General features: G+C 36.3%; 5 protein-coding genes across 5 annotated transcripts; all 5 read right to left on the minus strand.

Annotated features, from left to right (window-relative positions):
• Positions 928-5744, minus strand: LOC18781441 (uncharacterized exonuclease domain-containing protein At3g15140). The gene is made up of 6 exons (XM_007211584.2): positions 5343-5744; positions 4694-4896; positions 4006-4086; positions 3032-3157; positions 2573-2696; positions 928-1461 (listed from the first exon to the last, which is right to left on the minus strand). The coding sequence occupies exons 1-6, from the start codon at positions 5595-5597 to the stop codon at positions 1261-1263; spliced, it is 990 nt and encodes a 329-aa protein (XP_007211646.2). The 5' UTR covers positions 5598-5744; the 3' UTR covers positions 928-1260.
• Positions 6072-9137, minus strand: LOC18778435 (E3 SUMO-protein ligase MMS21). Its single transcript, XM_007211850.2, has 7 exons — positions 8855-9137; positions 8656-8727; positions 8053-8163; positions 7803-7913; positions 6915-7054; positions 6586-6665; positions 6072-6499 (listed from the first exon to the last, which is right to left on the minus strand). Exons 1-7 carry the CDS (start codon positions 8948-8950, stop codon positions 6360-6362), a joined length of 750 nt encoding a protein of 249 aa, XP_007211912.1. The 5' UTR covers positions 8951-9137; the 3' UTR covers positions 6072-6359.
• Positions 10388-11589, minus strand: LOC18778694 (homeobox-leucine zipper protein ATHB-52). Its single transcript, XM_007212442.2, has one exon. It carries the CDS (start codon positions 11203-11205, stop codon positions 10690-10692), a length of 516 nt encoding a protein of 171 aa, XP_007212504.1. The 5' UTR covers positions 11206-11589; the 3' UTR covers positions 10388-10689.
• Positions 16711-19370, minus strand: LOC18779254 (uncharacterized protein At4g28440). The gene is made up of 2 exons (XM_007212119.2): positions 18923-19370; positions 16711-17243 (listed from the first exon to the last, which is right to left on the minus strand). The coding sequence occupies exons 1-2, from the start codon at positions 19188-19190 to the stop codon at positions 17032-17034; spliced, it is 480 nt and encodes a 159-aa protein (XP_007212181.1). The 5' UTR covers positions 19191-19370; the 3' UTR covers positions 16711-17031.
• On the minus strand, positions 23980-26582 carry LOC18778942 (D-amino-acid transaminase, chloroplastic). Its single transcript, XM_020561542.1, has 5 exons — positions 26208-26582; positions 26006-26067; positions 25444-25619; positions 24578-25251; positions 23980-24433 (listed from the first exon to the last, which is right to left on the minus strand). Exons 1-5 carry the CDS (start codon positions 26242-26244, stop codon positions 24333-24335), a joined length of 1050 nt encoding a protein of 349 aa, XP_020417131.1. The 5' UTR covers positions 26245-26582; the 3' UTR covers positions 23980-24332.

Below are 27046 nucleotides of genomic sequence, written 5' to 3' on the forward strand. Positions count from 1 at the left end.
TTTTGGGAATTTGGTGGGATTTAAATTGGTTGGTTTTTGTGAGGTTGAGCACACGCGCGTGGGGAAGGCGTGGGGGTTTATCTGAAGATTGCAATTTGGCTATTTTGCTCCAAGTTTTATTTTGGTGCTTCTTGTTGCCGCCAAATATGTTGGTTTCTAATTTTTTTTTTTCCAAAACACAAAGGGATGGGAGGGTGGTGGGTTTTGGAATAAGCATATTGGGGTTTCAATTCAAAGAAGGGATCACAACGGCTCTTTTTTAGTGCCAAAATCTTACATGGGAGATGATGCTTTTATGTGGGGCTTTACTTTGTGTTGGCATGGCTGCACTTGTAGGAAATAGAGATTCACCATTTGTAACTTTTATTTGGTAAATAATACAAAAAAATTCGGATATGTCCTGAGCCAAAATCTTGTTCAGATAACTCAGAAAGAACACTAAAATCATGAACTTTTTTTTATATCAAAACACCAAATATATGAACTTTTCCTTGTTTTTTTAACATATGTAATATTGGGTTTGTGTCTAAATTAATGCCTCAAAAACAGCTTAGTCTGAAGATTTGGCATAATATTAGCACATAAAACATGAGGAAAGAATCCAAACTCAAGATCACCAAGACCAAATATGATCTTCTATTGATATTTTGATAATAGTGGTTTAAGCATGTGATTTTAAGATTTAGGATTAAGCATTTAAGAGTTAGGGTTTATATCACATTATGATGACATTGTTTTGACCTAAAGCAGAAAATTACCCTGGTATTTAATTCCAACATATAAAACCTGGGAAAAAAAAAACTAAAAGAAGTAAAAATTTGGGTGAGTAGAAGTGGGCTGAGGTGGCTCATTACACAACTAAACCTAAAACAAAATTAAAGCCTCAATAGGATGGAGGCAAATTCCTTGGTATAGTAACAAGAGATGTGACCGTCCTGGATGAAGTCTCCTCAGAATTTCATATCACCACAAAATCAAGCCAAAGTCTTATCTCCAAGGGTAGAGCAGTCAGCTGAGAAATAAAGAGAGAGACTACAAGGGCTACAGCAGTCAGCTGAGACTTTAGAATTAATAGCCAAAAAGGTCTCAGATATGACTTCCTGGATGATTGATACATGAGGTTTTCCATACATTTGGCATGAGAGAGAGAGAGAGAGAGAGAGAGAGAGAGAGAGTGTTTGTGCCTTGAACTGAAGAGCTGAAATATTTTGTTTTTTACAGTTAAGTTAACAATTTTTGAATAAATCCAACTAGAATCAGCTACCTTATTCTGTTCTTGAATAGAAATTCAACCTTCTCAAGAGAATCAGGATTCCTCCTTGCGGTAATTTCTATAAGTGCACCATCAGCAAGCATGTGTTGCACTACCCTTGCAATGTTCTTTGAGTCATCGAATCCAAGGTGGTGACTTCCCAACAATGGTAAATGAAGCTCCTTCATCATTGTCATCATTCCCGTTGCCTGCAATCCATAACGAAACAAATATCTTAATTTTGTGTTAGAATTTATAGTTTAGTATTTGGATCTGAAGTTTTGGTGTAAACTTGTTAATGAGAATTTTATGTTAATAAAGTCCACATGTGAATTTGGCTTGATTTCAAATACTCAAAAGGAAAAAGTGTTATTTCAAATTACTCTATAAATCACTTCAATATAGCGTTCTATTTGCAATCCAAAACAAAAAACAAAAAGCTTTCTTTTATGTTTTTTAACATTTAGCAAAAACAGTTTAGACTAGTGAAGCAAATCTGAATCCCTCATTTTAATCCACGTATCCAAATGCAATCTAAAGGAATTCAACACAGAGAAACAGCCTAATAAATCATGAAAAGTAGAGGTGCATTCTGGTCCAGCCCAAAGAATAACCTGAATTAACCTGACAAATAGTTTGTTGGATGTTTGGCATCAGGTTGTGGATCTAAGTTGATGCAAGCTTATTTGATGTATCATTTAATTTCATAGGAGTATGCTTGATCATGCTGTTAACTGAAAATACATGAATTGGTAAAGCACTGGAACTGACAGATTTGGTCAAGGCTGTATCTGACACATGGTGAAGATTACCTTGTATTTCATACCAGTTAACCATAACCATAAGGGATACCTTATATTCAAACAAATGGGAAACTTAAGATAATACGCCATACAAGGGCAAAGTGACACCAAACCAGAGTAGCAAAGTGAATACGGGCCACACCAGGGGGAGGGTTAAACAAATTTTCTCTTAACTATAAAAATCATTATATTAAAGTGTACACGGAACAGAAACAACCCAGAATGCATTTGTAGCATGCATCAATGATGAAGATGTTTAACATTGAATTGAACCTTTTGGTTCATTGAAGTTTGGAACCATTGAGTTCTACTCTGATTCTTTGAACTTTTAGGTTTATTCATATTTAACATCATCAGACCAACCGCATCCAACATCACGTCAATTGCACCAGAAGAGAGTAGATTACCAACATATTTTGGTCAAACCATTCATTCTTAGTTCCATAATTGACATATCATGAGCAAAAGGCAGGTGATGTTTTCTTAAGCATTAAAGAAGAAATAGTTTGAACTTTACCCTCCTCTTGTAAAAATTTAGATAGACATCTTTGAGATTGATCCATTCCATAAAATATGACGGAAGCTTCATCCTTGACACTTTGCATTGCTCAGGAACTTTTGTTTTCAAATCCCAGTTTCCACTGATACAAGTTTAATAATACATCAGCAAAATCCAGAAGTTGGTGATGCTTCACCTCAATTGAATATCGTAAGAGAATATTTTGTTAGCATTTTTTAAGAAGATATCACGGAGTAATTAAGCGATGACTTTTGACTAAAACTTGAAGGTATTTACACCCAGTGGTTCCACTATGAAGTTTACTGGAAAACAATAATTTATCCTGAATAGTGAGACTAGTGAAGTGTTATTAGCATCATTTACAGTTTGAAGCAAAAGCAGAAAGAGGAAAGGTTTGATATCACAGGACTAGTGAAGTGTTAGGCCAAATATTCATTCCTGAATAGTGAGACTTACCAAGTTACAAATGCTGCTCGATTAAGGCACCCACCCAACTCTTCTCCCCATAATTGATGCTGAATTAGCCAGGCTTCAAATTGTTGAAGAACATCCTTAAATGGTATAGCTGTATCATGCCAAACACTGCAAATTATATAAGTCATATTGATGTCCCACTATCAGCATAAAGAAAAAATATTACAAATGTAATTTGCTAAAATTATCACAATCTGACTTTTCTTTATTAGTATTAGAAACTAACATACGGAATAGCATTCAATCTAACACTGCAAATTATTGTTTATAGTCAACTCTCTATCACAGAACAACTCTTGTCAATTACTATCATTGTTTCTCCAGTATCAACCTGCCTCTATAAACCAAACCACTCTCTTTGAAAGTTATTCTCTTCACTACATCCTTCTTGGCTTTTCAACCCCAACACTCATCCCAAGCAATCTCTTCCAAATCAGCAGTCTCCAGATCTCGAAACTTCATCTCTTCTTGTTTAAGGCCATCTAGAACCGCAAAATTGTTCATTCTGACTAGGTCCATTTTGGTGTCTTTCCAGTAGCAGAAGTTGTCTACTAATTTACTGATACCTTTTTTTTTGGGTACCAGGTCTTTCAGTTTCACATCATTCCCTTTCTAGTTTACATCAGCTGACATCAGCTCCGTAGTTGCATCAGACCGGAACAATTTTTATTAGCTACTAACTACTGTGAACCACAAATTGAATGCATACGCTTGACATCAAAATTCTATCATAGAAAACATATGTGATATATGACAAATAAATATCTCCATGTAACCAAATTAAAACATTTTTGCCTTCATTTAGCTTTTGCTACCCTGCTTTCTAAATTTGCTTGCATAACTCGATCTATTAGGGTCTTAAATACGAATGAAATTTATTTTCTTAATCTGCCAATAATAATGGGAAACATGTTAAGCATAAGTTCTGTGTGGTCAAATCTGAATTACTGGCATACCGATCAACTCCAAATTTGCCATACTTTCCTTCAATATATTCATTTATTCTTTTCTCGCTCATCTCGGACGGCCTCACAAATCTGCAAAAGAATAATGGAAAAGTTAGACAACAAAACTAGCCAGTTCTGGATATCGTACTTAAGATGAAATCATTTTTTTTTTTATAAATTGAACACCATGAGAAGGCAGGAATAGTAATGGATGCCCCTTTAATTGTCTGAATGGTGCTCCTTTACAGGTACACCAGACAGAATCGGTGTTCCTTTGACAACATGACCGATACTGTTAATAGAAGCATGAAGAATGTACTAGAGTAGATCTTGCTAATAAAGGGGTAGAAATAAGCAATTGGTGGTTTAAATCGCAGACACTTCTGTAAAATGAATACTAATGATCGTCATCTGTTTTGCTCTGATATGGCTGTTAGTAGTTGCTTACTCTGATTAAGAGATGGTAAACAGTAATCGTGGTAAGAAAACATGAAGGCGCAAAAGTTCATTTTACTTTTTGTTTGACATTTTATGAAACTTTTGCAACAATAGAAGTGAGAAAAATTTATAACATTAATGGTGGTGCTAGCAGTAGTAGTAGTAAGCTCCAGCCTTCCAATAGAAAATAAATTATTAGCAGGAAAGGCATATTAGTAATTGCATTGCACTAAAATCCATTGAGGAGGTGCAGTAAAACCTGTGGAAAAAATCCACGACATCCATGGTATTTGCATCAATCATCAGAACAGGAAACTCAAGAATTTCAATTTTTCCCTCCAAATCAAGCACAAGAAAATAATCTAAGTTCTGAGAGCAGATGCGGTGTGACATGTAATTTGTCACTTGAAGATCTCTGGAGCAATCATGATTGAATTTCTCCAAGTGGGTAGGATCCTCCATCTTCAAAACAAAATAACTCTAATTAGATTACAAGTGTTCACACAGTAATATGAATAGGAAAGCAGGACAAAATGAATCAAGTGTGTCGGTGCAAATGTATTGGTTTGATATATACACTAACAACCATTTATATATATCTACAGAGAGATGACAACATTCAAGCGATAATTTCAGCGGGTCCCTAAACTCTGATTCAACTCACACAGAAAAAAGGTAAGAAATTCAAACAGTATCATAAATTATCACTCACTTTGTCTGAGACATTCAATCAAACAGATGGAATGCAAGACAATACGCTACTGAACACCAATGCAAACACTTTCCGAAACATCTCAACAATAAGATAACTAGACAAACTGCTGCCTACAACAAAATCATGAGTGTACTTGGATTGTGGGAAAAGATTTTAAGGCTGTAAGGCGCTGGTGGTCTGAAGCTAGACATACCATAGTGCATTTCCCTTGCGTGTAATACAAACACATGGGCTTCCATGGTTGGCTGCTCTTTCTCAGATACGACGGGACCGAAGGAGCTGATGGGTCGTGATGGGTTTGGGAAGCAGAGAGAGAGGCAAAGGGAATGAAGAGGGAACGCATTGGAGGAGGGAGGGGGTGAGGAATGTGAAGGAAGGGTTTGAGAGTTACTGAGAAGAGTGAAGGAATCATTGGCAGAGTGGTAAGTCTGGCTCTGGCAAATGCCATGCTGCTTTGTCTTTGTGTCTCCGTCGCTCTGTGTTTCGGGTTTTGCTCAACGGCCTCTTGGCGGGTAATCGTGAAATGAAATTATGTAAGGAAAGACCAGTCAGTCAAGCGTGAACCAGTCGGTTCAAATATGAACCAAATATCCGAATAAATAAATAAATAAAAGTGTTTTTTCCTTTATTGAGAATAAAAATAACTTAACTTTATAATTTTTTTAAAAAATAATTGTGTGAAAAAATGTAGAAAGTCTGTCCAAATTTCTTGCCAATAATTTATGCTCAAGTTAATTTTTATAGATGTAACTTGATTTACGCTACAACGAGCTGTTAATCTAATAATACTTCTCTTCCTAATGGTGCAAACTTAACAAGAAGATTGCTTCTTTCTTTTTCTCTGGAGTAGCCAAGCAATGGCTGTAATAATTTTTTTTATAAATTTATCTGCATATTTTCAAGATATATCTAACTTCATATATAAGAGAAAGGCAAATCGAACTCAAAATGAGAAAAATGTCGTTAACAGTGAAGTTGCCTCTCTATATTTCTTTTTTTTACCCCAATGTTAGATATGAATAGAAGGAACTTGAAGAGGGTTCGAATTCGCTACCGGAACTGCTTTCAACTACTACATATGCAAAACCATAAAACCCGGACTCTCTGTACAACACCATTCTAGGGAAGGCACATCGCAAGGAACTACAAGCATGTCAAAATAGGTAGCTCAAAGGCTGTGTGCAGACTTTCCAAATCCTGAAATCATCGATCACTCTTCATCAAGCTCAGTGAAATCCTCTATGACATCAGTCATGACAGTCTGTTCCTTCATTGCACGCAATTCATCAATTTCGACGAGTAACAACGGATCACACACCACTTTATCTGCCTGCAATAACTTAGGGCAAGCTGACAGGAGGAAAAATGCACAAGGGTGAAGCTAGTTCGTCATGTATAAGTTCATGTCATGTAAGGGAAACAAAAGATAAACATACCTGCAACAGGGCATCGTGTGTTCTTTGACCGTAAGTAATGCATGATTGACCCTTTGTCATAAACATGCTTGCATACGACACTGCATTTGGGGAAGAAATACACCCAGAAAAGATTTTAAAATTGGAAAGGTTAACGAAAGTATGTACTATCAGCAAAGATTATATAAGTAGAGATTCAAAATGGATCTGCATACTGAAAAGCCTAAACAAACATAGAATCAATAGTCAATGCTAGAACTCCTATGCCACATCAACATTCAGTGAAGACCATACATTCAAATTCTCCGAACAAAGAGAAATAAAGAATTTTGAAGTAACTCATACAGCACCTGCGAACTGGATGCTGCAGTTCAGTGATAGGCTTTCCACTTAATGGGCAAGTGACATTCAGAATATTGCACTGGTTGCTGGTCATTACAATGTCCTCCTGCTCTTCACCTGGCATAGGCTCTCCAGAATGATGAACATTCTGCAGGAAAGTATAAAGAACATCGCCATTTCAGAAAGAAAACATGAGCCTAGCAATACAACGAAAAGCTAAGCAAATTGCTTATGCTCCAAGGACAAAGGACTGTGTCAGCTTTAAGAAATGTGAGTGGGAATAGCCCGCCCACAATTCAGATTGTTGTGTGTTGGGGGAGGGGAGGGGAGGGCGCAAATTTACTGATAAAACTACACTAGACCAAAAAATATGCCCAACAAACAAAAATAATATGAAGAAATAATACTAAATTCTTTGCCTGAATTAATTTACCATTGTTTACGATTCTAATTATTTTCATATTAGCATTTACCTAGACTGCAGCAAAACCCACAAAGGTTAAGTAACCACTTACAACAGTCTAAGAACTGATGATCATTAGCTACAGGAGGACTTAATCAGAAAAATACTTGCTCAGTTTCACGAAAATGTATAACCTTTCAACTATATACATATAGAATATTAAGCATTCCCTTGAATTATAGAAATAAAATAATTATGCAAACTATTACAAGGCCAGGCAGAAAAAAGTGCTTTTAACAATTGTTGGCATCTTTTTAGCTGAATTCTCCTGTCCGAAAATAGTTGACGAAAGGTTATTACAAAAACTGAATATAAATGTAATGACATTTACTAATCCATCATGCTTGCATTAACATTGTCTCAGCATTGTCAAACGCCATTGAAACTTTTCAAAATCTTATTTTGTCCATGTAAAAATAAGGGAAGGTCATACCCAGACAGCCTCCCGGAATTGGCGCATCAAAGGATGGTTTTGTGGATCTGAAAATGAATTAGCCTTGAGCATTGCAACCTCATTCTTGAACAACTGATCAAAATCAGTAAGCTGGCTTCGAAGATAACATACACACATCAGGTTGGATGGATTACAGAAATAACAAATATATAAGTAAGTCGAGATCGGGACAAGAATAAGCAAAGTCATTGAATGAGAAACTGTGCACGAAGAAGAAAATTTCAAGCACCTCTGGCCCAGGTTGGTATTTCTCTCCAACAGATTGAATTGTGGATGAAAAATGCGAACAGTCTTCATGAGTGCCCAACAATTCAATAACAGCATTTTCAAGCTCCTTCACCTGTTCAGTATTCGGGGTTTTCATATCTTGAGAAATGATCCTTTATTGCATCTATGGTAACATTTTAATTACAGTTAATATTCCATCCTATCTACAATTACTAGCTAAAATACAGGATCCAAATGGCATTACATCAGATAGAGTATCTCAGCAGCTACAGTTTAACAAGAAAACACCCCAATTAGCTAAGGGTTAAGCAACACCTACAAAGTTCATGCTGGTAACTATCAGCCGTATTTATGAACATTTCGGCATACAAAGGTTACTACTTATAATCGAGAAAATGTTGATAGAGTGCCTAACAACAACTGCCAGGCACAAAAAATAGACTAACATGAACTAGTATACGAATCAACAATGTTCCATTTGGCTGATTCTCAAATAATCCAAAACTCCGGTGACTGTTAATGTACATTTTATTAAAAACCAAACAGAGCTTAAGACTATTTATAAAGAATTTAAATAGATAAATAAATAAATAAAATAAATTACCCTCTCAAACTGATTATCTCTCTCCAAATCAACTGCAATTTCCTTCATTGCACCCACAGCTCTACGAATATCCTGAAACCAAATAGTCTTCCATAATAACAAGAAGAAAAACCCTAGTTTCTTCTAATTGCTCTTTTTTCAACAAAAGAGAAAATGAAAATATGATAAAATGTTTGATTTATTATAAATAACGGCTTACAGAGATAAGAGACTGGTTGTCCTCGTAGAGAGTGGCTGTGGCGGTTCGGATCCGGCCTGTGGCGCCATGAGTTCGAGAAGCGGAGGTCGAGGCCATGGAGGTCTTTGGGTTCTAGGTTTTCGACAACTGGGTTTGGGCCGAACCGGTTGGCTGATTGGCGGGTTCTTCGCTGGTGAGTGATGGCAACAATTCTCTCAAAAACAGACGTATGAGGAATTTTGGAGGGAGATTGAGCGTAGAAAGAACAAAAACCCAGACGTCACCGTATAGGCTCTTCCGAAATGCGACGAGTCGTATAACACAAGGCCCAAGCAAGGCAAACTCAATTCACAGCGTAAATTAACATTGTGATCCTAGCCGTCCAATTGATGCACATGATCCAACGGTTTCAAAATATCAGATTCTCTAGACACCCAACTAAACACACACACCATCAAACCCTATCACCTATTTTTCATTTTCTAACTTTCAATCACATTACTAATTATACCATTAAACATCCACCTCTTTCTTTCACTACCTAACTTTTAAACAGCATCAAAACTACATACGTTGTGTTTTTCTAGAGACGTCGCTTAAGTGATCTCAAAATAATCCCTTGCTCAATTAATATAGGTTATTGTATTGTGTGCAAAAGGAGAAGAACATAGGTGGGGAACTCGTTTGCAAATTAAGTTTTTAGTTAGATTTGGGATTTCATATCTTAGGAGCGTTTTTCAGTGACAATGCCCCAAATAAATGGGAGCTATCTTCGGAGAACGCTCCATGTCATCATCATCGTCATCAATTCAAGTAAAAAAAGAAACTGTAAAATTAGGTTAAGATTTAGAGTGATTTAGGGAGTAGAAATTAGAAAGAGTAGATGAGAAAAATATTAGGCCAAGTCAGAGTAAGAGAGGGGGAGAACCACTTGCAGAGATGAAAGTCCACTTATACGAATATAATAGAGATGGTTAGACTTATTAAACAGTTTCCTTTTTTTCTTTTTTGGGTCAAAGAATTAGACAGTTAGGTTTTAATGCTGATAAATGAAATGCACAAAGATGATTAGAATCAGACATTTGCTACAACTATTTATCTTATTATTTCCATTAAATTAATTTACTATTCATATAATATTGATTGCTCAACAAACTGATTGTCACACCAAATAATTGAAAACGTAACAATTGAGAAGGGCATTCAGATCAAGTCAGCCTTTGACCGGTACGTGATTCTATTTCACACCACCATGGCAGAAAAAAAAAAATTTATGATCCAATTACGAGTCCCATCTGCTGATAATTATCTCAGAAGTAATTAAAATCTGAGATTTAAGATGGATATTGCTATACAAATTGTTTTTTTGTTTTTGTTTTCTATTCTCCTCTATAATAAATGTAATGTACTTTATCTTTATTCTACTCGAATAGTAGTGTGGAATATTATCACAAAAGGCCTTGGTAATATTAGTAGTAAAACCATTTATTATATATTTTATTTTATTTATTCAAGTTTTTGATATGGGACTTTATATTCTTCAATAATGGGGATGTCACTGTGGCGGTATTCCAAGTTATTAAGCATTGTTGTGCCGGAAAGTTGCATTGTCATGTCGGAAAATTAAAATACATGACAATGAATGATTGACTTGGATAGCGCCACACAGTAATATCCTTCTTATAGGTAAGTTTTCCTTGGTACTCACCCATATGCATATGAATTGAAAAAGAAATTCTAACGCCATCAAAATTAAAAACCAGAAACAGAAAAAGGAAAAAAGGGTCAGAATTATTGTCCTCCAGAATCAGAAGTATATATATATATATAACCCCAGCATATATCAATTAAACCCATCACTGCATGCCTATCAAACAAGCATAGAGCTCCTCAAGCTGTTTAACCTCATGATCACTCACTTGATCTTCATGTTGTTGCAGGCTGGAGCTCCCAACACCCTCTTCAGCAGAAGAAGAATTAAACATTGAGCAAATCACAGGATGAGCAGGCAATTCTTGTGTTTGGTTCAATACCAACACCAAGTCATGAGCCTTCTTCAGCTCCTCTCCAAGCCTCTCAACATCTTTCTCCAGCCTCCTCTTTTCAGCTAAGGCAGTCTCCAGCTTTGCTTGGATTGCATTGTAGTCAAGCTCAAGGCTCCGAGTCTTCCACCGGGCACGCTTGTTCTGGTACCAAATCGCAACCTGTCGAGGTGGGATTCCCAGCTGCTTGGCCAGCAGAAGCTTGCGCTCGGGCTCGAGCTTGTTGTTGGATGTGAAGCTTCTCTCTAGGAGATTGACTTGCTCTTGGGTTAGCCTCTTTTTGTTGTGCTGAAATGAGTGTTTATGGTTTGGGGTGTGGAAAAATTCCATGATCAAACTGAACTTTCTTGGATTTGTATGAGATTGGGAGATAATATTTAATTGAGAGATGAAAGGATATTATTGATAATTTTTTTTAGGAGTATGAGGCATGTTTTGGGTTCAAGCTATCTTATAAGGGTTTGAAAACCAGAGAGACAGAGTTCATGCCCTTGTGGTTTTCACGTGGGAAGTAGCCCTACCCCTACTTCTCTACAATTTTAAAATGTTATCTTTTATGACTATTGAGTATTAGTTTACTAATCTTTTTTTTTTTCTTCATATGTAATATAATATGCATAAATTCCCTTTCTGCAGTTTTTTTTTTTTTTTTTTTAACTTTACCATTACTAGAGCTTTTCTTGCTTGATTCTCAAGAAGGACAGCCCAAGTACTTTGCTTTTAGTATATATCTCTACTGTCACTTGAGTCAAAATTCATGTACGACGTGTTTTCTAATTAATTTGTTATGATAAATTGGCCGACAACTTAGTTACAGTAAGACTTGAATCTAAATTTTATCTGTTTCTTAATCTATGCGAATGTTACTTGAGTTTCCTAGTCAATATTAGTGTGAATTTATTTTAGCAAACAGGTTATCAGTTTAATTACAAAAGATTTTTTTTATCAAAAGAAATTCAAATTTGAGACCTCTTTAACATTGAAAAAGAAAATGATCACGAGAACAAGAATTAGTTGGTTTGTCATTACAAAAGACTTAGAACCTAAAGTCTTTCCCTTTCTCATCCTATATTGTAAAGGTAATCGAGTATTCTAAATTTAGGAAATTTCGATGATACTATAAGATACAATTATTTGTTACAGTATTTCATTTATACCAAGATTGAATAAGAATCGAGAAAACCTTATTATTAAATTTGAATTCTTTCTCTCAAAACTTTTTCTATTCAAATGGAGCCTAATATTCTTGAGTAAATAATTCATGAGCGGCATGGTTAATTGTGAGTCTATTATGGCAGATGCATGGTGGGTGGGCTACCATTATAGTTTGACCATCGAGCATTGGTCAACATATCAATGTCTTTCTTTGTTGAAGTGTAGAAATTAAAAAGTATTTAACTACAACGTGGAAAATGAAGCAAGTTGTTTGTGCTGAAAAAGGAGAAAAATGTCTTAATTACAATATTGCTTCTAATTCAAGGAAATCATATCGAGTTTGAAAGAACAAAATGGCCGTCTTTGGAACGAGCTGGATTTGACCATCAACCACAATTTGCAAATACAAGGTGAAGAAAGAAAAAGAAAGACATGAGGATGTTGAAATTTAGGAGACATGAAAATATTGTAGACAGTTGCATTAAGCCATTACACATCTGAAGAAAGAAAAGGAATTGGGCCATATTCGTTCCTTTTTTGTTTCATAATTTAATTTTCTCAATTTTTTTTTTTTTTGCCACGGTGATTTTCATGGCATTACGATCAATCTGACCCTACACATGGATAGTTTATTATAATATTATATTAGAATGCGAGCATTCAATCTAGAACAAAACAACAATAAATAAAGAGATCCAAAATCATTTAAACTACCCCAAAACTGTGGGATACTCTCAACATACACTTAACTAGTTAGTAACATAAAGATCAACTGTACCCATATAAAATATAGGGCCCTTGATAAGGAGATTTCGCTTCACTATATTTGGAGCGGGATACTCGATATGTCGTCCATATTATTGATACCATGTCGATATAGAGATCGATGTCATCATACTACCGTAGTACCACGTGGCCATATACTATTGTAGTATATTCATTCTATAATTTATATCCTCGATATGAGTTGTCAATATTGATGTCTTCTCGATATGTTGTCGAATACTCTGTTCAAAGCTGAGCCCCGTTGTACATACATAGCACGCAAAATGCAAATAAAAGACTTTAATATAGCTATTGCAAGCTGTTCGAGTTGGTGATGGCCATTGTTGTGTTGAAATCAAATGCTTAACATGTGTCTTCTAATTTTTGGTGCTTCTCCCTTATAGATTGGATAGGCATAAGTACTGTACTTAAGAGGCTCTCCACAGCTTCTGGAGTCACGTGGTTGGACTTGAATTAACCCCAAAATGTGAGACAGTTTGATGGGTTCGTCTTGAAATCTAGCGTCGTCTGTGAAAATGCCGAGACCCCTGCAACTGGATTATTGTGAGCTAATCAACTGTTTTGAGTTTTGACCAATGCATGCATGTTTGCTAATTCATTGTCCTTTGATTGGACTTGTTTGATTCATAAAATGAATTTGAGGGTAAATTATTTCTCATGTCATTTCTCAAGGAATTGGAAATGAAAGTTTTCTTTCTCATGTTTGGTAATTATGAGAAAGTAACTAGGAGAAACCATTTTATTTCCTTCCCTATGTTTGTTTTGAGTGTGAATGGAAAACAAAATTTATATAAATTTTCAATTATACCCATACTAAATTAAATAAAAAAGAATGCATTTAATAATATATTGTAATTCTAAGTTGTTAATGGGGACAAAATGGTCATGAAAAATGTGTATTTAATGTTGGCTCATTTTCCCAAACTTTCTCATGGTGAGGGAAAACAAAACTCAAGTTGAGAGGATGGCTTCACTTTCTCCCTTACTTTTCCATGGACCAAGCAACGATTTCTCATGTCTAGACTTACCAAACATATGAAAAAACAATTCATTTTCCATAAACCAAACAGAGCTATATTCTTTGAGTAGGGTCACTTTTGATTGACCCTTAAGCCCATATGGGATATTTGCAAGTAATTGATTTGAGACGTTATCATAACCTACAACATCCACTTGCAAAAGCCCCTATTGCATCAGATAAAGTCTGTCAGATAGTCTAATAAAAGAACATTTCTCTTATCATAATAAGGATAAAACTTTAAATTTATTTTTATCGATGAATTATATATAATATTAAAATTCCAAACATCCAATTCAAAACTAATCAATAATAAATAGATAAACAAACAAGTGGATTAACATCAATCGTAGATTTTAATCATGATTTATACACCAGAGCTCAAAAACTGGAGACATAAGGTTTACCACCATCATCCGATTGAAACCTAACTTCCAATCATCGATCTATGGTCAACTATACAAAGAAGTTTGACAATCTACACCAAAAGAAAAACGAGTAAAGTCTTATTTAGACCAAACTCAATGATTCAGCCAAGAGAAAAAAAAAATTATATCGCAACCAAATTAAATGCTCCCTCTTTGTATAAGTTTTATCTATGTGATTCTGTCGTTTGGAGGGTTACACAATCTTCCCCACTTATCTTAATCTATATTATTATATATGCATTTTGGTGGTTGGGAACTCTCTATGCATGCACCGGACGTAATGTGATGTTTAGCCCCGGGCCTTCTCTGATACCAGAAGATTAGGGTTTCAAGTGTCATATTTAATGGCCTGCGACTTATGTTACTCATTCAATGTCTTGAGGGTCGTTTAATTCCCTGATCATAATAAGTGCATGAACTTAGGACAGCCGTCACGCCACGCCACGCTACGCCACGACACGACAGTGTTTTGACCCACCATCGCAACCCAGCCACCAGTTTCGACTTTGTTTCTATCTTTTCTTTTGGTCCCTACTGTTTGTCTTTTTTTCCTTCTCTGTTTTGGGTGTGGAGGGCTGTTTTTAGGTAAATCTTATGTCGGATATGCGAGCGCCACATTTTGAGTCCCATTGTTGACGGTAGAAATGCTAATTCGAATTAATGTTGTGATTATTCTATCATTTGTATAAGCATGAAACCTGTTTTGCTACTTTCCTTTACTGATTTTTTGAGGTAACATACTCCTTTCGTTTTGATGATGAAGCTTCGTGTCGATTGGAAGACAGCTTGTAAATAATTAAGCAGGATATGTTTCCGCAAAACTCTGATTTTATTTTTAAAATGGAAGGCCTTGCAACATCTTAGGGAACATAAGACGTAGGTTTTGTCATTGAGCTCAGTGCCCTTATGAATCCTTAAGGTTCGCGGCGGTATTATGTTTCCGTTTTGGGACGAGATGGCATTGGAGATGAACCATCCATGACTTGATGAAAACGACAAGGAGATTGATAATTGTAATGAATTCAGGCAGCAACAATGTAGTAATGTAAAGAAGGAAAAAACCCTTTATTCAACTGTACAGCTAGTTGATATAAATCCTTTGTTCACATATTCTGACCATTAACCCTAGCAAATCTGATCCAATTGTTTTAGCTTCTAATCCAAATACTTCTGGTTTCATAATTTTTCTTCCATTATCGCAATCTAATCAAAGTTAGAAGGAATGTTTAAGTTTTAGACATTTATCGCAATCTTATCATTTTGGTATTCGTCCTTTTTCTTTGAGAGATTTCTGCTTGATTCTTTGTTTCTTTTGTGGCAACGGCATTGGCAAAGGACCCACTAGTGATTCACACAAAAAATAAATAATAAAAAATAAAAAATAAAAAAAGACCGACTAATGTAGTGGTTTGGAGCAATTGCTCTCTCAGGAAAAGTCCTGAATTCAAGTCCTAATATTCAATTAGTATGTGAGAGTTTAGTATGTCATCGCCCCTCTCAATAAGAAAGACTTCAGAAGAAAAAAAACATTGAAGACAAATAATCAAACATAGGGTGTTTGAAAGAGTGGATTCATACTTTGGTGAGGGAATACAATGACCGTTTATGGAAGAAAGAAAATATGAAGAGAATGGGTGGGATTATAATCTTGGGGTGTGAGAAGAATGTTATATATTAGCAAGTGGGCAAAATCCTATAGTTTGAGAAGTTTTCCACTTTAATCTCAAGTGCACCGAGTACATAAGAAAGTCTCTTTCACGTCTTTAGTTGGTTCAAAACATGAGACTTTGCCCACGTAAATTTGGGCTTTAGGCGAATTTGAAATGTCGTTTTCGATACGTTCTCACAAAGTTAACGCACTTGAAATGTCAAAAATACCCATGCTCAAGACAAGCTGTAGTGCTACCAGGTCAGAATTGAAATTCTGTTCAATTTTAACAGAATCATTGATTGGGACCAAAATTGCAAAACTAAGCATATTACAAGATTAAAATTGCTAAAATTGAAACAGACCAAAGTGAAAATTGCTCAAATAACACGTACCAAAACTGTAATGTAGCCTAAATAATAGTGTATGGGGAAAGATGATGATGATTTTTTCAGAATTTGATGAGGTATAGGGTGTTTGGGAAAATTGGATAGGGGCCGGTGGTAGTAGTAGAAGCACTCATGAGTAAAAAAAGAAATGTAAAAAGTAAAACGACATAAACACCATAAACAGTCGAAAATGAATGCGAATGATTATATTTGGACCCCAATTGGAACAAGAATGCTATGCACTTGAACAGAGTCAAGTGCTTCAAGCCCAAATGGATGGCTTTTGTTAAATTTTCTGACCAGCTTTCAGTCTTAGAAATTTTTTCAACAACCAACAAGTCGATCTAAGCAATTAGCACATATAATATTGCCGAAGAATTCAACAGATGGATGTAAACAAGAAAAAGAAAAAGCACAAAATAAGTATGGAATTGATGGATGCTAAAGATGAGAAGAAATATAAGAAAATTAACACTTGCTTACATTTCCACCTTTCAGTAAAGGACATAAGCTGTTCCTGCCACATCGAACAACACTCTAAGCCATGAAAATTATATTAAAACACCGAGTCTTTTCCACAAAAACATCTCCTAACCAATCCCAAACTAAACATTCCATCAATAGGATATAACCCAAGCAGCAGCAGCAACAGCATATTACTATTAATTAAGAACAAAACCAACCATCAAACCTTTTATAGATTTTGATACTTGATTCTTCTGTCAAAATATACTAACTACCAGGCGGAGCCCCTCCATCCTCCTGAACGTTCACCAGCTCATATTCAACTAAAGACAGATTGTTATCCTCCTTGACTACAAAATTTGCAGGTTCAGTAACCTCAATACGGCCCCATTTATCAACTGCTAGCCTCATAGATCCTTTGAACATGTCAATCCTTGCATTGCGGAGAATAACAGTTGTACCAGGCTTCAACAAGTCAACTGAGCAAACAACATAGAAATAAAAGATATAGTAAAGTAGAATAATCATCTTAGTAAAACACATAAATCAAAAAACTGTGAAGCTACAGTTGGTTGTATAATACCTTCCAAGCAAAATTTTGTAATAAACATAACTAGAATACTTATACATGTTGGCATCATAATCTTATAAGAGAACTTGAATAGGAGTGAAATTCATTTCCATAGCCATTTTCAACAGACAAAGCAAAACCTTATGAACATTAATACATTGGTTTCAAGAAACAACGTTAGGCGGATTAATCATAGCATCAATATAAGCTTACATTGAGGCAGATTGTTCAAAAGTTAAAACATAATGTTACATCAAGATGATCAAATGTCAGACTCTAACTCAACAGGAGCTACCTATGTGAAGTGCAACAGAAGAATTGCTCAACTAGACTTAAAGCCAAATTTCCTCGACTATCCTGATAAAGTTGAGCAACTTATGTAAGCCAATATATTGCTCATTTTCTGTAGTAAAGAGTTCTACTCAAATCATGTCCTAAGATCCAAAAATATCACATCTATATCATCCTCAATAGACTAAACATTCTACAGAGGTCCCATCCCAAACAAGCACTTATTAGATGCCAGACCATTGTAATATTTTTCATATTACAAAGTACTATTAACTAAATTTCACAAGTTTTGGATGAAGTATTAGTACTTAATTCCTATCATCTAGCTGCAAACTCAATCCAAACTTGACTCTGCCAGCCTTTTAAAGAAAGGCTTCAATGCCCCAATTCTTCCTATTTTTTCTTCTAAATTTTATACTTGCAACACGCTGCTTATTGTACCAATATATATCAAGTCCGCCATAATATCTATTGATCATAAAGCTATTTCTTTCATTTCAGATTTCTTTGCATAGTTAAAAGATTTAACAAAAACACCGCAAACAGATAGTAAAATAGTTATATATTTATATAAAAGAGATAGTACTAATAACGAAAAAGATGTCTTGATTAATCCAAGTATTGGAGACAATGGCACTCAACAGCACCAAGCCTACTACAAACAGAGTTTAAACAACAGAAAACTATACAAATCACAAAGCTTGTGGTTCCAATCAATCTCTTAAGAACTTCACCAAATACCAGCAAAAAGAATAAGTAATGTGTAACTTTTGACTTTTCTTTGATAAAACCAAAGATCTCTTAATGGCATAACTAATAAGCAGATTTTTACCAGTGGCATAGACATTTGTTCCAGGTTTTTTTGCGGCCAAGATCAACAAATTTACTGCATTGTCTCAATATTTTGAAAAGGCAAACAGAGAGAAAATACATAACAAAATGTCCATTTCAGAAACGAGACCTTATTTAGATGGCTAAATCAAGCCAAAAAAACTGGAAGAAGACCAAAACAAAAAATTTACTAAACGTGCAGTGAATACAATGCCCACAAGCCTACTAAAACCATTGTCTCTAATTCATTTGAGTTTCCCTTTCTCGTTTGAATCCTATCCATTTTGTCAGCAACCAACACAAATACAAACAAATCAGTAAAAGATAAACATAATACACATGGATTTATTATTAAACCAAATGGCCAAATAAAGTCAATTTATCACAATCCAAACACAAAAAATCCCATCATTTCCTCGATTTTCCAGGCAACCAAACAAACAGGAAAATAAGAAAAGCCAATACCTTGATCATTCCTAGCAGTGAAGAGAATAGTCCCAGTCTCGTCCCCAATGAGGCACTCAGAGATTCGGGTCTGGCGGAGGTGCTGAGAGACCGATCGGCCCTTTTGCAAGACAGGGTTGGAGGTGAGGACCTTAGCGACGAGGGTGTGTCCACTGGTCTCCGGCTTGAGGAGCTCGACCTTGGTGAAGACGGGCTTCCTGAGACCTGGCTTGGCATTGCTCTGCTGGGGTTGCTGAGACGGTGCCGTTTTGTTGGTGACCGTCGACATGGCTTCTAAGTTCAAAACCCTAAAAGCTAACCCTAAAATCGAAATCTTCGGCAAATGGATTTTCTTTCTATTCTGACTCTCCTCTCTCTCTCTCTCTCTCTCTCTCTCTCTCTACCGATTCTCGCTCGCTCGCTTTCTGTGTTAGCGTTTTTGGTGCGCTTTTATTTAGTTTAATGGACTTGACGCTACGTATATGCCATTTCATTACTACTTTAGCACCTTATTCTTCACTCAGTTGTGACTTCTACGCTACCACTTCCTTTGGGCCTCTCTAGTATTTGGAGCCCAAAGACAAGTGTGTCTCATTGCACCATGTTGATCAAGAATTGACCTCCACACCCAAACCTACATTTTAACTAAATTCATTTTTAATATTGAAAAATATATATACAAACAAGGTCCGCGGTAGTAAACCTACATTTACCTGTGCTCCTCACCAAGACGAAAGGTTCAAGCCCCATGATATCTGTGTGTGAATTTTCCTCCTTTTTTTTCCTAACTTTTACAAAAAACATACTAATAGGAGCAAAGCCGCGGTTCCTTCCAAGGTTCAGCATGCGCCTTTGAGGATTATATATGACTTAATGAGACCTTACGACCCCAAGGTGCTAGAAGTTTGTTTCTGAGAGCATGTCAATCACTAGAATCTCTCCTTCAATAACAATATGAATAACATTTTCGTGCCTAACCCATCATGAAGATTAATAAAGCAATTGACGTTTAGCTTATAGAAGGTTTTTTGTGCCTGAGATTTACGTGTTAACATGTCGATATGGGTATGAATAGAGCGAGTGAGAAATTAAAACAGGACTTTGAATGCACGAGTAAACGTTCTTAACTTCTTACGAAAAGAAAGCCAACCATTGATGAGCCCTGATTGTCCACTTAACAGACCTCAGCGTAGCTGGCCTTTTACTGGCCTGAGGAGACCAACGACCATTTTTTGAACCTTTGTTGAGGCCAAGAAGGTACTCACTCTCTCTCTCTCCCTCTCTCTCTCGGGAAGGCTAACGATGGTTTGGCCTCTCCTTATTTTTAAACTTTTTGAAGGGTTTTTGGACCTCTTTAATACAACAAAGGCAGCCCACTTATTTTTGCTGCCTACAGCTGATTTTCTCCATTTGCAGATTTGTAAGCCTCTCTTAGGAGATGTGAAAAAAAAGGAAGAGTAGCAGCTCACTCACACATTTGGAAGAGATGTGAAAAGGAGATAATTTGATTGCCTGCCACTTGATTCAAATACATCAATTTGGTTTATTTTACCAACAATGCTTGAGTTCAGGTATAAGTTTACAGACAAGCATATATCACAATTTCTTCAAATGGGAACAAACTAGTACATGGAAACATGTCTTGTTTCCCTTTTTTTTTAAAGCCAGAAGTCAATACCCAGTTCCATAGGTTTTTTTACTTCATGCCTTTAATAAAGCCTGTCTTGTGGGCAGAAAAAGGTCAACCTTGATAGCCTGTCCATTTTCTTTTGCAACAATAATTTACCAAAAGGAACACCAAATAAATATTTTAACACGAAATTAAATGAAAGAATGAAGCTATTTGGATTGATGACCAAAACAAAGAAATTTTCATATCGTATGGCCTTACCATTTCTCACCCCTAGCACAGAAGACTAAAGGGTTTAGGGCCTGCATTTCTCACCCCTACCCTAAGACGAAAGCGTCAAGAAAATGGGAAAGAAATGTAACAGGCCGTGTCATTAGATGTTTTGAGCTCTTAAAATGTGTTAGTATAAGAGATCGATTCACTTCATTGTATACAAAAAGAAAACCTTTTTGACGATTAAATTTATGATTCGTCTCACTAATGACCTAACAGTACGAATTAATAACTAGCATACAAAAAAAAATTGGTCACAAAGAATTAATTGTTCATAACTGCATACCAACAAAATCGGCAGAAGTACCTACCTGTAGTAGGGGTGGGCATCGGGACCGGAAAACCGGAACACCGAACCGAACCGGTGAAAAAAAACCGGTTGACCAAAAAAGTCAACAAACCGGACCGGAACCGGACCGAACCGGTTCCGGTTCTGGTTTTACATCTCTCCGCACCGCACCGGACCGAACCGGACCGGTCATATATTTTATATTTATAGTTTTACAAAATTTTAAAATCTAATGCCATTTTTTAACTTCTATAATCACTAATTTTCCAAGTTCAACTTCAAAAAATTTCTAAATGTATGAATTGAATTATTTGTTTATTTTTAAGCTAAAAAAATAAGTTATTTATTATAATTTTTTTATTAAAAAAATTAAAAATTTTTTTTTTAAAAAAAAAAAATTAAAAAAATAATAAATTAATAATCCGGTTCAAAACCGGAACCGGTCAGAACGGGACCGGAACCGGTTAGAACCGAACCGGCCGGTTTTTGAAATTTTTTTTGTCTAAACCGGACCGAACCGAACCGGTTAAATAATACCGGTTTCGGTTCCGGTTTGAGGTGAGAACCGGACCGCGCCCACCCCTAACCTGTAGGGCCGAGGCCATTGATTTTTCACTCTACAGCCGTAGGAGAATGGATGGGGTTGGGGATTGATACAGAAAACGTTTAAGTTGGATGATGCATGCATTTCGCATTTCCACACTCTATCTCCAACAACCACAGCCTCAAAGTTCAAACCAGTAAAAATTTTGAACAATTTCAAAATTCAAACCAAACAGACAAACGTGGGGCCGTAAGAATTGAAAAAAGGCACGTGTATCTCAGGCAGAAGGTCACAAAAGATTGGGCAGCAAATGTCATCGCTGGCAATGCGTTGATGCGCACTGCCCCACAAATAAAATAAAATAAAGAAAGAAAGCATCCTAAGATGCCGACTTCACACCGTAGTCAGTGGGCACGGCACGATAAATGTGAGAGAAAGATGCCCTTTCGTTGGCCTGCAAAGAAACTCAACTACTCTTCTATTGAAAAAAACCCCCATCTCTTGCATAGCCCCTGAACCCTCTCACAAGATCTGAAGATCTTACTTTGGGAACTTGAAGGAGGAAGAAACCTTTTTCCTTTTCTCAAGTTATGCGTGTGTTCGTGCTTGTTTGAAAGACATCTGTGGCGGATGAGATGGTGGATCTTTGGTCAGAATCTTCCTCCTCAGGTGATGAAGCATTGAAAATCCCTAGTTTAGAGGAGGAATCAGAAGTTATGGATTCATGGAAAATTTCCGAGGACAAGGCATGTGATATTGGAGTTTCAATCTTTGGAATGGGTGGCATCGGTAAAGTTACTCTTCATTGTCCAGGATGCAGAAGAGAGCTGGGAGTTGTTCTGCAACGAGGAACTCTAATAGTTTTCTTCGAGCATCAGCAGGAAATACAAGTTTTAGAAAAGATTGCTAATCTTCAGGTTAGAAGAAAATAACAAGTGCTTAGCTCAGTTTCTAATACAAGTGTTAAGTACAAATCCATAAATTATGCTTACTGTTAATAGAGTGGAAGACAAAGACAACACTGCTATTATAGTATAAATTCTTTGGTCATACAACATAAATTCTAATAGAGATGGAGACATAACATTCAACATTTGCATTTTATTGGTGTACCAGTTAATTTTCAATGGTGTATGATTTGTGGTGATATTTGTTGATTACTTTTTCCAATTTAGATCTTCAATTGTTTTGTACCACCATTTCTTCATTTTAAAGACCTTTAAGAATCTTGTACACTGGGGACGAGAGCACAAAGATTGAGTAACTCAGCATGACATGATTCAAGGCACCTTCTTGCAGATTTAGGGCTTGCAAGTGATCATCTTCTAAGGGACTGAACCACCAATTCTTGATGCAAAAACCTTTTTTTGGCTTAATTCCATAATATGAGCATTTTATATGCACCTGTTAACATTTTCATTATCTTCCTTATTGTTTCTCTGGAAACCAAATGAATTTGTTCAGTGCGATTAAGCCTAGCTCTGTGATGCATCTAGGACCACTTGGATTTATGCCATGTTTTGGCTCAGGGCTGTATCAAATGTACCTAGAATGCAAATTGTAACGAACATGGTGATTTAGCCCATGAGAAAACAGAAAATACTTTTTCCCTTTATTTTGGTATATCCACCATAACATATACTTGGTTTATGATACTGAAGCAACATAAAATGAATGTGCACTGTGAACTTAGCACACATAAGCATAATATACTTATAGCAGCTATTTTGCACCTAAGTTGCCTCCACCGTTGCGATCAATGATCACATTTGTTTATGCTAAAAGGGCATGTGAAGAGCACGATGATAAGTTCTAAACCAACCTATCGGCTTATGCCACGTGGAAATGCGAACCTTTTTTAAAGGAAAATAAGAAATTAATGCAGGCCGGTTTGGTTTGGTTAAACTGTCTGAGCCGGCCTGATTTAGTTTTACTACCGAAATTCAGAAAAAAATGAAATTGGACCAAACCGGCTTGATAGGTCCGGTTCGGCCAGTTTGACTGCTTTTTCAGTGCAAATGTCTAGATGAGAGTGATCTTAGCACTAGGAGATGTAAATGTTGGACTCATTAGGTTTAACACTTCAATTTGAAAAGTCTCTTTGTGGAATCTCCTTTGTTCCCTTGTTCCTTCCCATTTTGGTTCAAAACAGTCAAGATAAGTTAAGATGGGACTCTTTGACTATAAATCTAGGAGCCTATGAGATAGGGCTAATAGGGCAAAACAGGATAGTCATGCAGGCGAAAATTTGATTCTGCTAAATGTTGCGTTGCCTCCTCTGGAATAAAAACCAGAAGGAAACAAATGATGCATACACTGATACAGATCGGGAAGAGATTACGTAAATCCAAACCATCTCACGCGAATGACGCATGAATTGAAGCTAGCCCAGTGAACTAGAGAAAATTAATGCAGTTCATAGTTAGAATACATTGTTCCTCAGGGGTAAAAGATTTCCATTCCAAGAAAAAGCTACCTTATAGTTTTCAATATTTTGCAGTATGCACTTCTGCTAAAAGATTTCCCTTCCAACAAAGCTTTCTCAAGTATTTTATTCAATCATTTTTTTCCATCTTCACAATCAAAGAAATCAAAGCTGAAGCATGCAGAAGGCATTTGTAACACCAGGGACAATGAGCAATGAGGGAGCTAGATGCAAGAAGCCTTCCTTCAGCCTTCCTGAAATTGATTACCCCTATATGTAGGGAACAGCTATCCTCTGCGTACCAGTTGGGCCTGCTACCATATCCTCCCAAACCAGATCTGAGAGTGCCATTGTCAGTTCTCCCACCTTTCCTGTTATACAAAACCAATTAAAAAAATCAGCAATGCATTGTCTTGTAAGAAATCAAAATATCTCTGCATTGAAGATGCAAGGGAGAGGATTTTACACAGAAAATAGTAGTAAAAGTGAAGAACACTTTAAGAGAAAGCCGTTACCATCTCCGATGGGTTGTTCGTCCCATGTGATAATTGGCAAAACAGGAAGTGTGCTTCCTACAAACATCATTTCAGCTGAGCTTTTGGCTTCTTCCACAGTAAGATTTGTAGTTTTCACCCCTTTTAGCCGCCCCTGCTCAACCAGTTTTGGTGCTAGTTCAAGAAGTCTTAGCACAGTACACCCGCTAAGGATCTTATCAAAGAAGGGTACTACAAGCTCCTTGTCATGAGTTATAAAAGCAACATTCACATTTGGACCTTCTGCTATATAACCTTCCTCATCAACCCATATGGAAGCAAAGGCTCCCTTCTCTTCAGCTTCCAACTTTGAAAGGACATTTGGAAGGTAGTTTACATTCTTCATTGTTGCAAAGTCTGGTGACTTCATGGGAATAGTGGATGTAATCACTTTAACTCCCTCTTTGCACTGAGAAAAGTTCTCATCGATGACTACTGCATAGAACGCTGGTGTTGAGGACTCTGCAGGCGTGAGCAAGAAGTTTCCAGGACCTGCACTCAACCAATATCTTAGAGTTCCTTTCTTGATCTGTGATGCTGCAGCCAGTTGCACAAGAATGCTTTGAAGAGTTGATCGAGGGAAGGGAGAGGAAATCTTTGCTTTTGAAGCTGATCTGAGGAAGCGGTTTAGGTGGACGTCCAGTTCATAGATGAACCTGCAGGAATCACAATTCAAGTCAATAACTGCAATTCTGCTCCTTTATTGGATATGCAAACAAAAGTACAAAACTTAGAATCCTATAATTGCATGAAACCTTACAACAAAAACATTGCAAAGCAGAAGCCATAAAGCTTGAGATGTGCCAATGTAAATTTCAAAGAAGGAAAGAGGAAAGCATAATGCCTACCCATTTAAGATAATCGCTGTGTCAAACACACCATGGCCTCGATGAACCATGTGATCATCTATTGGAATTACCATCAAAGCTGGATCAAGAATAATTCCACCATAAGTGCTGGAATACATGGCTGGGTATGGTTGTTTTTCAACCTTGCTCCACTTCTCATGCAGCTTTTCAAGCAACTGGTTGATGAAATAGTATAAGCTTAGAAAGTTCAGAATTGGTCCAAAAGAAATAAGGAGTAGAATTTTAGATTAGGCCATAAGAAGGATATTTAAGTAACAAGCCATTGATCTCACAACAGAAAATGACATGACTGCATAAACCAGAAGTGCAAATTTAGTCACACACACACATACAGAGATCAAAATAATCTCAGTCACATGGAGGATCCTAGATTGAATATTGATTTATTATGTTCTCCTCCTTCTACTCATAGATCAAAATACCTGACACTGACAGAAAGGTATTTGCAGAACATAACTGGATGAAGAATGGAACTGTGACTTGCAGTTACAAAAACCTTGGTAGGCTGTGACCCTAAAAACTGGGGGTTTCGAGTTCTCACCTCGGATGATGATTTAAACACATGAACTTTGAAATCCTCGACATTTCCAGCATCCAATGTGTCTTCACAACAGCAGCAACATCAATAGCAAGTACATCAACAACCAAAGCACCAATTATGTTTACAGATCATCATGATCAGGTAAATTACAAAATGGGACAACCCAAAAACGAAAACTACACAAAACAAAACAAAAGCTCACCTGATTTCTGGTCAGTACAAGGGCTGTAGCTTGCCATGGATTAGCAGAAGCAGAATTTAACAGAGCTAACTACAGAGAAGCAAAAAGAGTGAGGAAGAAGACTGATGGAGGTATAATTTATAGGAGGGAAGGGCATAGCAAATGGAATGATATAGAATTGCTTTTGTTGGTATTAACTATTCTAATTAATTATAATGAAATGGAACCCCCTTCTGTTTCCACTTTCAACCCCCTGCCTTGAAAGTTTGCTGTTTGTCTTGCAGTGTATCAGGTTACTGACTTTTGTTCTTTCTGTTGTTCTCTTATTAGTGGAGAGATTCAATCACAAGATACTGTGTGATGATTGCAGCGAAGCAATACTAATTCTTCCTATATGCCAAGTTTTATATGCTAATAAGAAAATAAGATTCTAGTGAAATGAGATATGAGATAAGATTAGTTCATTGAAGTTTATAAAGTTTTCTTTGGAATTTCAAATAAATACTTTATGTTTAATTAATTAATGTTAGAATTTAACTTTGTTTAGCTAGAAACAAAATGTCTAGTCATTTATTTGGTGTAAAAAACTAAAAAATTCATGATTCTAGATTATTTTTATATAAACAAATTTTAAAAAATATGAAGGTTCTTTTTATTTGGACAGCTTACCTAAAAATCAATGATGACCAACCCGCAAAAGTTGAAAGCTTTGTTTTATGCAAAGGACCCGCTAGTTTAGTGCTTTGGAGCAATTGCTCTCTAAGGTAAGATCCTGGGTTCGAGTTTTAGTATTCGTGTAGTATGTGTGACTTTCGCTTTTCTCAATTGGAAAGATTTTTATAAAAAATAAAATTAAAAAA

This window comes from Prunus persica, chromosome G4 (genome assembly GCF_000346465.2).
Source record: "Prunus persica cultivar Lovell chromosome G4, Prunus_persica_NCBIv2, whole genome shotgun sequence".
In the NCBI taxonomy this organism is placed as follows: Eukaryota; Viridiplantae; Streptophyta; class Magnoliopsida; order Rosales; family Rosaceae; genus Prunus; species Prunus persica.

Coding starts and splice junctions, on each gene's coding strand:
- LOC18781441 (XM_007211584.2), bottom strand. CDS start 5,597: ATGGCATTTGCCAGAGCCAGACTTACCACTCTGCCAATGATTCCTTCA. Junction 4,897..5,342: donor CGCAAGGGAAATGCACTATG/GTATGTCTAGCT, acceptor TTTGTTTTGAAG/ATGGAGGATCCTACCCACTT. Junction 4,087..4,693: donor GTCGTGGATTTTTTCCACAG/GTTTTACTGCAC, acceptor ATTCTTTTGCAG/ATTTGTGAGGCCGTCCGAGA.
- LOC18778435 (XM_007211850.2), bottom strand. CDS start 8,950: ATGGCCTCGACCTCCGCTTCTCGAACTCATGGCGCCACAGGCCGGATC. Junction 8,728..8,854: donor ACAACCAGTCTCTTATCTCT/GTAAGCCGTTAT, acceptor ATTTGGTTTCAG/GATATTCGTAGAGCTGTGGG. Junction 7,914..8,052: donor AATACCAACCTGGGCCAGAG/GTGCTTGAAATT, acceptor CTTCGAAGCCAG/CTTACTGATTTTGATCAGTT.
- LOC18778694 (XM_007212442.2), bottom strand. CDS start 11,205: ATGGAATTTTTCCACACCCCAAACCATAAACACTCATTTCAGCACAAC.
- LOC18779254 (XM_007212119.2), bottom strand. CDS start 19,190: ATGTCGACGGTCACCAACAAAACGGCACCGTCTCAGCAACCCCAGCAG. Junction 17,244..18,922: donor CACTGCTAGGAATGATCAAG/GTATTGGCTTTT, acceptor TTGTTTGCTCAG/TTGACTTGTTGAAGCCTGGT.
- LOC18778942 (XM_020561542.1), bottom strand. CDS start 26,244: ATGGCAAGCTACAGCCCTTGTACTGACCAGAAATCAG. Junction 25,252..25,443: donor ACAGCGATTATCTTAAATGG/GTAGGCATTATG, acceptor TGATTCCTGCAG/GTTCATCTATGAACTGGACG. Junction 24,434..24,577: donor CGAACAACCCATCGGAGATG/GTAACGGCTTTC, acceptor TTTGTATAACAG/GAAAGGTGGGAGAACTGACA.